The sequence below is a fragment of the Rhinopithecus roxellana genome, chromosome 11 (assembly GCF_007565055.1).
Source record: "Rhinopithecus roxellana isolate Shanxi Qingling chromosome 11, ASM756505v1, whole genome shotgun sequence".
Lineage (NCBI taxonomy): Eukaryota > Metazoa > Chordata > Mammalia > Primates > Cercopithecidae > Rhinopithecus > Rhinopithecus roxellana.
In genome coordinates this window covers 36,381,546-36,396,296 of record NC_044559.1, presented here as the reverse complement: position 1 = coordinate 36,396,296, position 14,751 = coordinate 36,381,546, and the positions used below count along the sequence as shown (strand labels likewise).

The 14,751-nt window shown below is 37.0% G+C and overlaps 1 protein-coding gene across 1 annotated transcript in view; it reads right to left on the bottom strand.

Moving 5' to 3' along the window:
- The window catches only part of ATRNL1 (attractin like 1), an 845,855-nt gene that overhangs the window by 595,373 nt on the left and 235,731 nt on the right, over window positions 1-14,751 (bottom strand). Inside the window, exon 19 of the mRNA XM_030941431.1 lies at window positions 11,382-11,519. Within this exon, the coding sequence (XP_030797291.1) occupies window positions 11,382-11,519 (138 nt within the window). The remainder of the gene's footprint in view (window positions 1-11,381; window positions 11,520-14,751) is intronic.

Below are 14,751 nucleotides of genomic sequence, written 5' to 3'. Positions count from 1 at the left end.
AATACTCAAAAAGATATTTGTAAGCTATATTCTTAGCAGCATTATTTACAACAGCCAAGAGGTGGAAGCAACTCAGGTGTCCATCAATGAATAAATAGATAGACCAAATATGATGTGTGTAAGAACTGGATAAAGGTGACAGCTGTACAACATTGTGAATGTTCTAATACAAAATGAAACATTATTCAACCTTAGAAAGGAAAGACAGTCTGATACATGCTATAACACGAATGAACCATGAAGGCATTATGCTAAGAGAAATAAGCCAGCCACCAAAGGACAAAAACTGCAGGATTCCACATACATGAGGTATCTATAGCCATCAGATTCACAGAAACAGAAGTAGAATGGCAGTTCTTAGGGTTTGGAAGGAGGTGGGGGGGGGGGGGGGGTGGGTAGCTATTTATTAATGGGTATAGAGTTTCAGATTTACAAGATTAAAAAGTTTTACAGAGGAATGAAGATGGTGGTGGCAAAACAATGCACATGTCCTTAATGCCACTAAACTGTATACTTAAAAATGCTTAAAATGGTAAATTTTATATTGTGTATATTTTTCTAAAATTTAAGAAAACACAATTTTTTAAACAGGCAAAGTACTTGAATAAGTATTTCTCCAAATTAAGATACCATGGCCAGCAAGCACATCAAAAGATACTTAATATTTAATCATTAAGGAAATGGAAATCAAAACCACAGTATTATTCAGCTGTAAAAAGGTATTAGTACTGGCACTTGCTACAGTGAGAATGAACATCAAAAACATTACATTTAGTGAAAGAAGGAAATCCCGAGATGTTACATATTGTATGATTTCATTTATGTGAAATATCCAGAATATAAGTAAATTCGTAAAGACAGATAGTAGATCAGTGGTTGACAGGGGCTGGGGTGACTCCTTAATGAGTACACAGTTTCCTTTTGGGATGAGAAAAATGTTTAAGAAATAGATAAAGGTGATAGAGAGGCAGAGCAAGATAGCAGAATACAAGGTTTCATCAATCGTTCCCCCCAACAGGGACATCAATTTATAACTATCTAAAAGAAAAAACACCTTCATAAAACCAAAAATCAGGTGAGCCCTCATACTACCTGGTGTTAACTTCTATCAGTGAAAGAGGCAGTGAAGTGATTTTTTTAAAAAGTCTCCAACTGCCAACATCGGCCCTCTCCCACCTCCCTGCAGTGGCAGCATATGGTGCAGAGAGTATCTCTGGGCACTAAAGGAGGGAGAAAACAGCAATCCTGAGGGACTGAACTCACTGATGTCCTATTATTATAGTAGAAAGGAGAGAACTGAACAAAACTCAGGGGACACCCGCCTATAGAGGGCGCGTATAAACCAACATGAGAAAAAGGAAAATTGCCAATCCTAGCAGTCTGAACTTCAGTTCCCAGTGACCTCACCACCAAGGGCTAAAATGCTCTGAGTCTCTAAGTAAACCTGAAAGGCAGTCTAGGCCATAAGGACTACAGCTCTTAGGCAAGTCCTAGTGCTGAACTGGGCCCAGAAACAGTGAACTGGCAGGGCACAGGACCTGCTGGGACAGCAGAGGAGGTGACTAAGGGAGTACTGGCATCACCTCTCCTCTAACCCCAGACTGCACAAATTGTGGTTCCAAGGTTCCAAAAGAGACCCCTAACTTCCACCTGAGGAGAGGCGTGGGAAAAGTGGAGAGGACTTTGTCTTGGCATCAGTCAGAATGATGAGGCCCTCCTTCCAGGTCTTAGCTTCCAGGTGACATTTCCAGACACATACTGGTCCAGAAAGGAACCCACTGACTTGAAGGAAAGGACCCAGTCCTGGAAGCATTCATCACCTGGTTAACTGAAGAGTACTTGGGTCCTGAATAACCAGCAGCAATACCACATTCTATGTTGAGGGTCTTAGGTAAGCCTCTGAGACTTGCTGGCTTCAGGTGAAACTCAGCACATTACCAGCTGTAGTGGTTACAGAGCAAAACTCTTCTACTTGAGAAAAGCACAGGGAAAAGTAAATGAGACTTTGCCTTGCACCTTAGGAACTAACACAGTCACAGGTGGATGGAGCACCAAGTGGGGTTTTGAGGTCCCCAATTTTAGGACTTGACTTTTGGATGGTATTTCTGAACCTACCCTAGGCTGGAGGGTAGCCCACTCCCCTGAAGGGTGAGTCCCAGGCCAGGCAGCATTCACCTTAAGCTTATTTAAGAGCCCTTGGGCCTTAAGGGATCATCAGCTGTAGTCTAGCGGTACTCCCCATGACCTTCGATGGCAGTGGCTACGAGGTGAGGCTCCTCTCCCTTTGGAAAGGGGAGGGAAGAGTGGGCAGGACTGCATATTGTGGTTTGAGTGCCAGCTCAGCCAAAGTACAACAGAACACTAAGTAGACTTCTCAGGTTTTTAACTCTAGTCCCTAACTCCTGTATAGCAACTCTGGACCCATCAGGGGCCTGAGGAACTCATCATCCAGAAGGGACGAACACAGGCCTGGCTGGCTTTGCCACCTGTTGACTGTAGAGCCCCAGGACCTTAGGCGAACACAGGAAGCAACCAGTGAGTGGATACAGCAGGCTGTAGGCAAGATCCAGTATTGTGCTGGCTTCATGTCTGACCAGCACAGTCATACTGGTGATGGCCACAGGGGTACTTTTGTCACTCCACCCACCCCCAGCTTTAAGTGGCCCAGAACAGAGGGAGAAAGTCTGTTTGTTTGGGAGAAAATAAGGGAAGAGAACAACAGTCTCTGCCTGGTGATACAGAATTCTCCCAGATCTTATCCAAGACCATCAAGCCAGTCCCTCTATGAGTTTGTAAGTAAAGTGTTACTGGGCTTAGGGTCCCCTCTATATCTGATACAACTAATACCATAATATCCCAGTCCTTTCAAATATCTAGAAAGCCTTCCCAAGAAGGACAGGTACAAACAAGCCCAGACAGTGATGGCTACAATAAATACCTAACTGATCAATGCCCAGATAATGAAGAACATCTACAAGCATCAACACCATCCAGGAAAACATAACCTCATCAAATGAAGTAGATAAGCCACCAGGGACCAATCTTGGAGAAACAAAGATATGTGACCTTTCAAACAGAGAATTTAAAATATCTGTGTTCAGGAAACTCAAAGAAATGCAAGATAACAAAGAGAAGAAATTGAGAATTTTATTAGATGAATGTAATGAAGAGATTGAAATGATTAAAAAGTATCAAGGAGAAATTCTGTAGCTGAGAGATGTAATTGGCATATGGAAGAATGCATCAGTCTTTTAATAGCAGAATTAATCAAGCAGAAGAAAAAGTTAGTGAGCTTAAAGACAGGGTGTTTGAAAGTACGCTGTCAGAAAAGACAAAAGAAAAAAATTAAAACCAATGAAGCACATCTACAGAATTTAGAGAATAGCTACAAAAGTGCATATCTAAGAGTTTGTGGCCTTGAAAAGGAAGAAGTGAAAGAGATAGGGGTAGAAAGTTTATTCAAAGGGATAACAACATAAAACTTCCCAAACTAGAGAAAAATATCAATATCAAAATACAAGAAGATTATAGAACACCAAACAGAATTAAACCCAAAAAAGACTACATCAAGGCATTTAATGAGTCAAACTCCCAAAGATCAAGAATAAAGAAAGGATCCTAAAAGCAGCAAGGGAAAAGCAACAAATGACATACAGTGGAGCTCCAATACATCTGACCACAGACTGTTCAGTGGAATCCTTACAGGCCAGGAGACAGTGGCATGACATATTTAAAGTGCTGAAGGAAGACAACTTTTACATTTGAAATGTATATATATATCCTAAAATGTATATATTTGAAGTGTACATATATCCTACAAACATGAGGGAGAAATAAAGAGTTTCCCAGACAAACAAAAGCTGAGTGATTTTATCATCACCAGACCTGTCCTAAAAGAAATGCTAAAGGGAGTACTTCAAACAGAAAAAAAAAAAAAAAAATGACATTAATCAGCAATAAGTAATCACCTGAAAACACAAAATTCACTGGTAACAGTGAGTACACATAAAAACACAGAATATTGTAACAGTGTAACTGTGGTGAGTAAACTGCTCTTATCCTACAGAGAAAGACTAAACAATGAACAACTCAAAAATAATAACAACTTTTCAAGACTTGATAGTAAAATAAGATATAAATACAAACAACAACAAGTTAAAAAGCAGATGGATGAAGTTAAGGTATAGAGTTTTTATTAGTTTTCTTTTTGTTTGTTTATGCAAACAGTGTCAAGTTGCTATTAGGTTAAAATAATGGGCTATAGGATACTTTTTGCAAGACTCATGGTAACCTCAAACCAAAAAACATACAATGGATACACAAAAAATAAAAACTAAGAAACTATATCATATTACCAGGAAAAAAATCACCTTCACTAAAGGAAGACAAAAGGGAAAGAAAGAAGGAAAAGAGGACCACAAAAAGTGTCAAGTTGTTATCAGCTTCATATAATGGGTTATAAGGTACTATTTACAAGTCTCATGGTAACCTCAAAACAAAAATAAAACATACAATGGATATGCAAGAAATGACAAACAAGAAACTAAATTATATCACTAGAAAAAATCACCTACACTAAAGGAAGACAGAAAGAAAGAAAGAAAGGAAGAAGAACACAAAACAACCAGAAAACAAATAATAAAATGGCAGAAGTAAGTCCTTACTTATCAATAATAGCTTTGAAGGTAAATAGACTAAACTCTTCAATCAAAAGATAGAGAGTGGCTGAACGGATGGAAAAAAGAACACTCAATAATCTGTTGCCTACAAGAAACATACTTTACAAATAAAGACACATGTAGGCTATGAATAAAGGAATGGAAAAAGATATCCCATGCAAATAGAAACCAAAAAAAGAATAGGAGTAGCTATACTTACATCAAACAAAATAGATTTCAAGATGAAAAACAAAAGAATAGACAAAGAAGGTCACTATATAATGATAAAGGGGTCAATTCAGCAAGAAGATAAAACAATTTTAAATATATATATATACACACACACATATATATACACACACATATATATATACACACACACACACACCCAACAATGAAGGACCCAGATATATAAAGCAACTATTATTAGAGATAAAGAGAGAGAGAGGCCTCAATAAAGTAATAGCTGGAGATTTCAACACTGCACTTTCAGCTATGGACAGATCTTTCTTTGAAGAAAACCAACAAAGAAATACGGGATTTAATCTGCACTACAGACCAAATAGATCTAACAGATATTTACAGAAAATTTCATCCAACAGCTGCAGAATACACATTATTTTCCTCACCACATGGATCATTCTCAAGTATAGACCATATGTTAGGTCACAAAACAAGTTGTAAAACATCTTTTAAAAACTTAAATAATATAAAGCATCATCTCTGACCACAATGGAATAAAACTAGAAATTAATAACAAGAGGAATTTACAAATACATGGAAATTAAACAATGTGCTCCTGAATGACCAGAGATTCAATGAAGAAATTAAGAAGGAAACTGAAAATTTTCTTCAAACATGATAACAGAAACAAAACATACTAAAACCTATGTGATACAGCAAAAGAAGTACTAAGAGGGAAGTATCTAGGTATAAGTGCCTACATCAAAAAAAAGAGGAAAAGCTTCAAATAATCTAATGATGCATTACTTAAAGAACTAGAAAAGGAAGAGCAAACCAAACCCAAACTTAGTAGAAGAAAATAAGAAAGATCAAAGCAGAAATAATAAAATTGAAATGAAGAAAACAATAAAAAAAAGACTGATGAAACAAAAGGTTGATTTTTGAAAGGTTAAATAAATAGAAAAATCTTTAGCCAGACAAACTAAGAAAAAACAGAGACACAAAATACAATCAGAAATGAAAAGGAGACATTTCAAATGACACTGCAAAAATTCAAAGGATCACTAGTGGCTACTATGAACAACTACATGCCAAAAATTGGAACATCTAGAAGAAATAAAAAATTCCTACACAGATACAACCTATCAAGATTGAACTAGGAAGAAATCTAAAACCTGAACAGACCAATAACAAGTAAGGTTATTGAAGGTATAATAAAAAGTCTCCCAATAAAGAAAAGCCTGGGATCCGATGGCTTCACAACTGAATTCTACCAAACATTTAAAGCAGAACTAATACCAATCCTACTCAAAATATTCTGGAAAACAGAGGAGGAGGAAATACTTCCAAACTCATTCTACAAGGCCAATATTACCCTGATATTAAAAGCAAACAAAGACACACACAAAAGAAAGGGAGGGAGGGAGGGAGGGAGGGAGGGAGGGAGGGAGGGAGGAAGGAAGGAAGGAAGGAAGGAAGGAAGGAAGGAAGGAAGGAAGGAAGGAAGGAAGGAAGGAAGGAAGGAAGGAAGGAAGGAGAAAAGAAAGAAAACTGGTCGGGCGTGGTGGCTCACGCCTGTAATGCCAGCACTTTGGGAGGCCAAGGCAGGCGGATCCCGAGTCAGGAGATCTAGACCATCCTAGCTAACACGGTGAAACCCCATCTCTACCAAAAATCAAAAAAAATTAACCAGGCATGGTGGCACGTGCCTATAGTCGCAGCTACTCGGGAGGCTGAGGCAGGAGAATCACTTGAACCCAGAAGGTGGAGGCTGCAGTGAGCCGAGATCGCGCCACTGCACTTCAGCCTGGGCAACAGAGTGAGACTCTCAACAACAAATAAACAAAGAAAACTATAGGCCAATATCTCTAGTGAATGTTGGTGTAAAATACTAGAAAACAAAATTCAACAATACATCAGAAAGATCATTCATAACTAAGTGGGATTTATCCCTCTGGAATGCAAGAATGGTTGAACATATGCAAATCATCCATGTGATGTGTCATATCAACAGAATGAAGGATAAAAAAGATCTAATCATTTCAATTGACAGTGAAAAAGCATTTGATAAAAATTCACCATCCCTTCATGATAAAAAACCCTCAAAAAACTGAGGACTGAAGGAACACAACTCAACCTAATAAAAGCCATATATGACAGACCCACAGCTAGTATCATACTGAAGGGGTAACAATTGAGAGGCTTTCTTCTAAAATCTGGAACAAAGTAAGGATGCCCACTTTCACCACTGTTATTGAACATAGTACTGAACTTCCTAGCTAGAGCAATAAGAAAAGAGAAAGATATAAAGGGCATCTAAATTGGAAAGGAAGAAGCCAAATTATCCTTTTTTCCAGATAATATGATCTTATATTTGGAAAAACCTAAAGACTCCATAAAAACCTATTAGAACGGATTATCAGTAAAATTGCAGGATACCAAATCAACATACAAAAATCAGTAGCATTTCTATATGCCAATAGTGAACAATATAAAAAAGAAATTAAGAAAATAATCCCATTTATAATAGCTTCACATAAAATTAAATACCTGGGAATTAATCAAAGAAGTGAAAGATCTCTATAATGAAAACTATAAAATACTAATTAAAGAAATTGAAGAGGACACCAAAAATGCATTGGAAGAATCAATTCATGGATTGGAAGAATCAATATTGTTAAAATGTCCGTATTACCCAAGGCCGACTACAGATACAATGCAATACCTCTCAAAATAACAATAGCATTTGTCACAGAAATAGAAAAAATATATATTAAAATATATATGGAACCACAAAAGACCCAGAATAGCCAAAGCTATCCAAAGCAAAGAGAACTGAAGGAATGACATTACCTGACTTCAAGTTATACTAAGGAGCTATAGTAACCAAAGCAGCATAATACTGGCATAAAAACAGACACACAGTCCAATGTAACAGAACAGAGAACTCAGAAACAAATTGACACAGCTACAGTGAATTCATTTTCGACAAAGGTGCCTAAAACATATACTGGGGAAAAGACAGATTCTTCAATAAAAGGTGCTGGGAAAACTGGAGATCCATATGCAGAACAATGAAACTAGACCCTGTATCTTGCCATATATAAAAAGCATTGGTATAAAGACTTAAATCTAAGACCTAAAACTATGAAACTGCCAGAACAAAACATTGGGGAAAAATCTCCAGGACATTGGTCTGGGCCAAAATTTCTTGGACAATACCCTGTAAGCACGGGCAACTAAAGCAAAAACGGACAAATTGGATTACAACAAGTTAAACAGCTTCTGCACAGCAAAGGATACAACCAACAAAGTGAAGAGAAAACCCACAGAATGGGAGACAATATTTGCAAACTACCCATCTGACAAAGGATTAGTAACCCAAATATATAAGGAGCTGAAACAATGCCACAGAAAAACATCTAATAATCCAATCAAAAAGTGGGCAAAATATTTGAATAGATATTTCTCAAAAGAAGACACTACGAATGACAAACAGGCATACGCAAAGGTGCTCAAAATCATGGATCATTAGATAAATGCAAATCAGAACTGTAATGAGATATCACCCCAGTTAAAATGGCTTACATCCAAAGACAGGCAGTAACAAATGTTTGTGAGGATGTGGAGAAAACAGAACCCTTGTACACTTTGGTGAGAATGTAAATTAGTACAAGTACTATGGAGAAAAGTTTTGAGGTTCCTCAAAAAACTAAAAATTGAGCAATCATGATCCAGCAATTCCTTGGCTGGGTATAAACCTTAAAAATAGGACATTGGTATATCAAAGAGATACCTGCACTCCTATGTGGCAACACTGTTTACAATAGATAAGATTTGGAAGCAACCTAAGTGTCCATTAACACAGGGGTCCCCAAGCCCTGGGTATGGACTGGTACCAGTCTATTTCCTGTTAGGAACCGGCTGCACAGCAGGAGGTGATCAGCGGGTGAACAAGCATTAAGGCCAGAGCTCTGCCTCCTGTCAGATCAGAGGGGGCATTAGATTCTCACAGGAGCTCAAACCCTGTTGGGAACTGCACATGTGAGGAATCTAGGCTGCACACTCCTTATGAGAATCTAACGAATGCCTGATGACTGAGGTAGAATAGTCTCATCCACAAACTATACCCCACCACCATCTCATCCGTGGAAAAACCGTCTTCCCCAAAACCACTCCCTGATGCCAAAAGTGTTGGGGACTGCTGTATTAACAGATGAATTGATAAAGAAAATGTGGTATATATTTTTTATGGCATTCACCCATAAAAAAGAATGAGATCCTGTCATTTGCGACAACATGGATAGAACTAGAGATCACTATATTAAGAGAAATAAGACAGGCGCAGAAAGACAAACATCACATGTTCTCACTTATTTGTGGAATCTAAAATTCAAAACTGAATTCATGAACACAGAGAGTAAAATGATGGTTACCAGAGGCTGGGAAGGGTAATGGGGTGCTGGGGAGAAGGTAGGGATGCTTAATGGGTACAAAAACAACAGAGGGCTGGAGGGCAGGGGGTGTAGTTAAGGGGTACAAAAAATAGGAAGAATGAAGAAGACCTACTATTCGATAGAACAATATGGTGACTATAGTCAATAGTAACTTAACTGTACATTTTAAAATAACTTGAAATAACTTAAAGAGTGTAATTAGATTGTTTATAACACAAAGGATAAATGCTTGAGCAGATGGTTACCCCATTCTCCATGAAGTGATTATTTCACATTGCATGCCTGTATCAAGACATGTCATGTACCCCATAAATATGTACACCTACTATGTACCTACAAAATTAAAATTTGAATTTTTTTTAATTAAAAACTTAAAAAAATGGCCGGGCATGGTAACTCACACCTGTAACCCCAGCACTTTGAGAGGCTGAGGCAAACGGATCACGAGGTTAGGAGTTCAAGACAAGCCTGGCCAATACAGTAAAACTCCATCTCTACCAAAAATACAAAAACAAATTAGCCAGGTGTGGTGGCAGGGGCCTGTAGTCCCAGCTACTCGGGAGGCTGAGGCAGGAGAATCGCTTGAACTCAGGACACAGAGGTTGCAGTGAGCCAAGATCACATCACTGCACTCCAGCCTGGGCAACACAGCGAGACTCTGTCTAAAAAAATAAAAAATAAAAATTCAGATAGTTGCACAACACTGTACATAGTTAAGTGTCTGTTGTGGGTTTCACTTTGTTAAAAAGTCATTCCCTAGAATTGGAGTTATGGTTAGAAGCATTATATAAATGTCAACAAATATATTAAGTAAATTACAGAATGAACTAATTACATATGGGCATGAAAATACGTTGAAAAATATATCTAAAATAATTGTCATAAAAGTAAAATAAAACATACACAATTTTATATTAAATACATGACAGTTTACAGAGACATACAAATTGTAATGTGAATGAAAACATCTCATACTCTGAGTGCATATTAGAGTCACACGGGAAACATTTAAAAAGAACAATTACCCAAGAATCACCCTAGAACCACAACCCAGATAATGATTTAATTGTTTTAGAAAGTGGCCCAGACATCCATATTTTTAAAAGCCTTTCAGCTGGTTCTAATATGCAGCTAGTGTTTAAAAAAAAAAAAATTATCTAACCAAAGTCAGGCTCCACTCCCTCAAATACCTTACATTTTCACAGTCAATGACGTATTTCTGTGGGTGCTATGTAGGCAAACTCCATTTAGAGACGGTAGATTAAAAATTTGAAACACAAGTTCCAATCTAGAGATAATGAAGGATTTCTACTAAATTCTACTTTAAAAGGAAATTATATTTAAAAGTCAAATATTATTTACAAAGCAGGAGAAAGAAGTAGCAGAATAGAGAGGAAGATGGAGGAAAGCAGGGTTTAGTAAACAAGAATGTGATGATTATGGCTAGCATTTATAATGCTCTTTTTTATGTGCTTCAATTCCTAAGGCCTATATTACATATAATCTCATTTGATCTTTACAACAACTCAGCGAATTATCATCATCTGCATTTTACATATGGGAAAAATAAGACAGTGAGAGGTTAATGAAACAAGGTCATACATTTGAACAGTGACAGAGTTGGGATTTCAGCCCAGAATTGGTTCCAAACCCATACTCTCCTAAAAACTATTCCATACTATCACCCTGTGCAATAAAAATCTTACCTCATGTAAGTTAAACACATTTAACTTTTAATTATTATTTCTAAAGTCAAAACAATAAACTACTACTTATTTAAAAAACTATCAGCAATGATTATTTTTGAATAGTGAGATAGTAGTTTTTTTCTTTTATCTGTATTTGATAAATTACAGTAAGAAACATGCCTTCATTTTGAAATAAGAAAAAGGAATATTTTTGAAGCAAGCATATTACAGAATTTTTACAGTTCACAGTTTCTAATACATATTACTTTAGAAAACATATCAAAACTGAATAAAAACTTTTCTGTAGTAATATATATTCTCCACAACAGGCGCTGCTTTCTTAATTATCTTTTCCTTAGTAAAAATACACTAAAATTTGCTAAAAAGAAACTTACCTGTGCACTGTCCTCCATTGGTTGGATCTCCATAATAACCTGGCATACAATCTTGACACTGCTTTCCTGTGGTGAGATTTTTACACTGTTCGCACACATTATTATTGATGCAAGTGCTATGTCCATTACACTGGCAAGCTAAAGGAAACAGTAAAAAGTATTACAAATATCTAACATAATATCAAGTATAATAGTTATCAAAACAAAGAATGTATCTTAAAAAGCTGGATTGTAAAAATGTCCAAAAGGCATCTTCCAAGTTTTGCTTAAAAATTAATAACACATATAGCTCAGAGTTTTATGCAAGATAATGTGTACCATAAATCATGTGTTGAAATTTTACCTTAACCTCTTTACAATGCTGTGGTTAAAGATGAACTGGAACATAAAAGTTATAGCTAAAGAGGGAATAATCTTTAGCATAAATCTTAAAAATTCATAAGAATGGCATGTCTGATAAATTATATAAACACAAGGCTAAATACTATAACTTTGATAAAGAATGCTAAAATTCATCTTTTATATTAACATGTAATAATAAAGAATCAATCAATATAGAAAATTGTGTGGCAACAGATTCTTACTAGAATAAAGTAAACTAATAGTAAAATTATAAAAAAACAGTACTTTTGAGCCAGGCACAGTGGCTCACACCTGTAATCCCAGCACTTTGGGAGGCCAAGGAGGACAGATCACTTGAGGTCAGGAGTTCGAGACCAGCATGGCCAACTTGGTGAAATTCCATCTCTACTAAAAATACAAAAAAATTGGCCAGGCATGGTGGTGCATGCCTGTAATCTTAGCTACTCGGGAGGCTGAGGCAGGAGAATCGCTTGAACCTGGGAGATGGAGGTTCCAGTGAGCCGAGATTGTGCCACTACACTCCAGCCTGGGCAACAGAGCAAGACTCCTTCTTAAAAAAAAAAAAAAAAAAAAGTACTTTTGAATTAATTTGCATAAATGTGTATCTTCTTTAGGTAAGAAAAACTTCAAGGCTTAACTGAAAGTTATTTAAGTTTGAACTACACAGAATGAAATATAAAGTATGAGATTGTTTCTATATCTGTATAACTGAGACTTCTATGTTTCGATTTTAATATTACAGCAGACTACAAAAATTTCAGAATAAAGTTCATATATGAAAGCTCCTGCTTTTTGTGTCTATTTTGGACATAATATTAACTTAGTCTGGTAACTGCTTGGCCAAAAATCATCTTGTCAACCTCATGATTATTTTTACTTATTACAACTATGATAGCAACTAGCATGTAATAGAGCTCTCTCTCCATGAGGAAAGCCAATATTCTGCTGATGCCAATTGTTTGTAGTTGGTATCTGTTCTGATTGGTAAGTGCACATAAGCATCAATTTTTAAACATTGTAAACACCATGCCTTGGCCAGAAAGAGGACCAAATGGTACACATGAATTTTATTATTTAATCTTCAAAACAATGCTATGTGGAAGTTGCTGTGTTTAGGACTGATTCTAAGATGGGGAAATCTGGGTTAAGCAACTACACAAAGTGACACAGCTAATCAATGACAGAAACAAATACATACATGGAACTCTGAATTAAAAAAAAAAAACAGATATTAACTAGCATGTAAAACGGCCTCTTATATTCAGAAAATCTGAAAGTGAGAGGAATTCCCAAGAGGCTAGCATAAGATCATCAAAATGAATTAGCATGTGAAGAAACAGACATACGAAAGAGTAAAACCAAATACTTTACACAAATTCTTAGAGGTGCAACTCTATTGCAATGCCTTATAGAAAGAATATGCAGTTATGAAAAAAATGCTCATCATCCTCTTTATGAAACTGAGAAAAATTATAATATGTTTTTAAACTTCATATTACATTATGAAACAACTATGAGAAAATTTAATAACAAGGAGTAATATTCACGACAAATCAAGAGAAACAATTAATACATAGCATTATATTTACAAAGATCACAATGTTAAACTCAAGGAAGCAGAGCAAACAGCAAAATAGGTTTCTCCAACAATCATACCCATGAAGAAACATCAATTTGAACAACCACCCACACATACAATTGCTTTCACAAGGGCTAAAAAAAAAAACCCGGAATGCATAAGTAAGGTTGTGAAGCCTCTCTGGACTACAGACTAGTAAAAGTATGGTTGATGGTAAGAGAATCAGTTTTCTGTGACCACAACACCCCATCCCCAATCCCTTAGAGTACTATACGCAGAAAGGCCTCCAGGACTCAGGGATTCTACACTCAAAAGAAGAAGCTGGAGGTAGGCATTATGCTTCTCTACCATCCTGAACCCTTCTATGGGAGATTTGCTTCTGCATCATCCCATAAAGAGCACCAAAAGTACAATGGGGTTGAACCACCTGAGGCCACCTATGGAAAAAAAAGAGAGTAGGGCTAGTAACAGGCAGCACAGAGAACTTGGTAGTGGCTTACCATCCCTGGCAGAGAGGATGCCACACCACAGAGGATGTTTGTGAGTGCCACAATGTCAGATGGATGGTCTACAATCCTTCATATGTGAGGGTCTGACCCTGATCTCTTACATGGCCTGGGCACCCAATGTGGATCTCCCATGATCACAATGAGTTTGGACCCTGCATTAGACAATCATGTCAAAGCTGGGCTCAGGGCACCTTCCAGTACTAAAATGAAATACAAGAGTCAGTCTGCTCAGAATATATCAACAAGCCCACCGAAATAGAACCGTCACAAACAAATTCAGACTGCAGTGACTGGAAAAAAATACCTAATTCATCAAAACACATACAGAGACACATGTAAAGAAGAAGAAAGATTAGCTTGGAAAAGATGGCCTCATGAAATGCCCAAAACAAGGTGCCAATTACTAATCCTAAACATATATACATAAATCATGGGTAATCAAAGAATTAAAATATAGCTGCTTTAAGAAAAATCAGCAATGTCAATACAACACAGTGGAACAAATGAAGAATTTGTTAAAGAAATTCCACAAATTGAAATAATTTTAAAAATCAAACAGTAATCCAGGAGCTAAAAAGAATAATAAACGAAATGAAAAATGAAGACTTGGCACAGTGGCTCACGCCTATAATCCCAGCACTCTGGGAGGCCAAGGCAGGCGGATCACAATACTGGCTAACATGGTGATTGAGCCCATCCTGGCTAACATGGTGAAACCCCGTTTCTACTAAAAATACAAAAAATTAACCAGGCATGGTGGTGGGCACCTGTAGTCCCGGCTAATTGGGAGGCTGAGGCAGGAGAATGGCGTGAACCCAGGAGGCGGAGGTTGCAGTGAGCCGAGATCACACCACTGCACTCTAGCCTGGGTGACAAGCAAGACTCCCTCTCAAAAAAACAAAAAAAGAAAGAAAGAAAA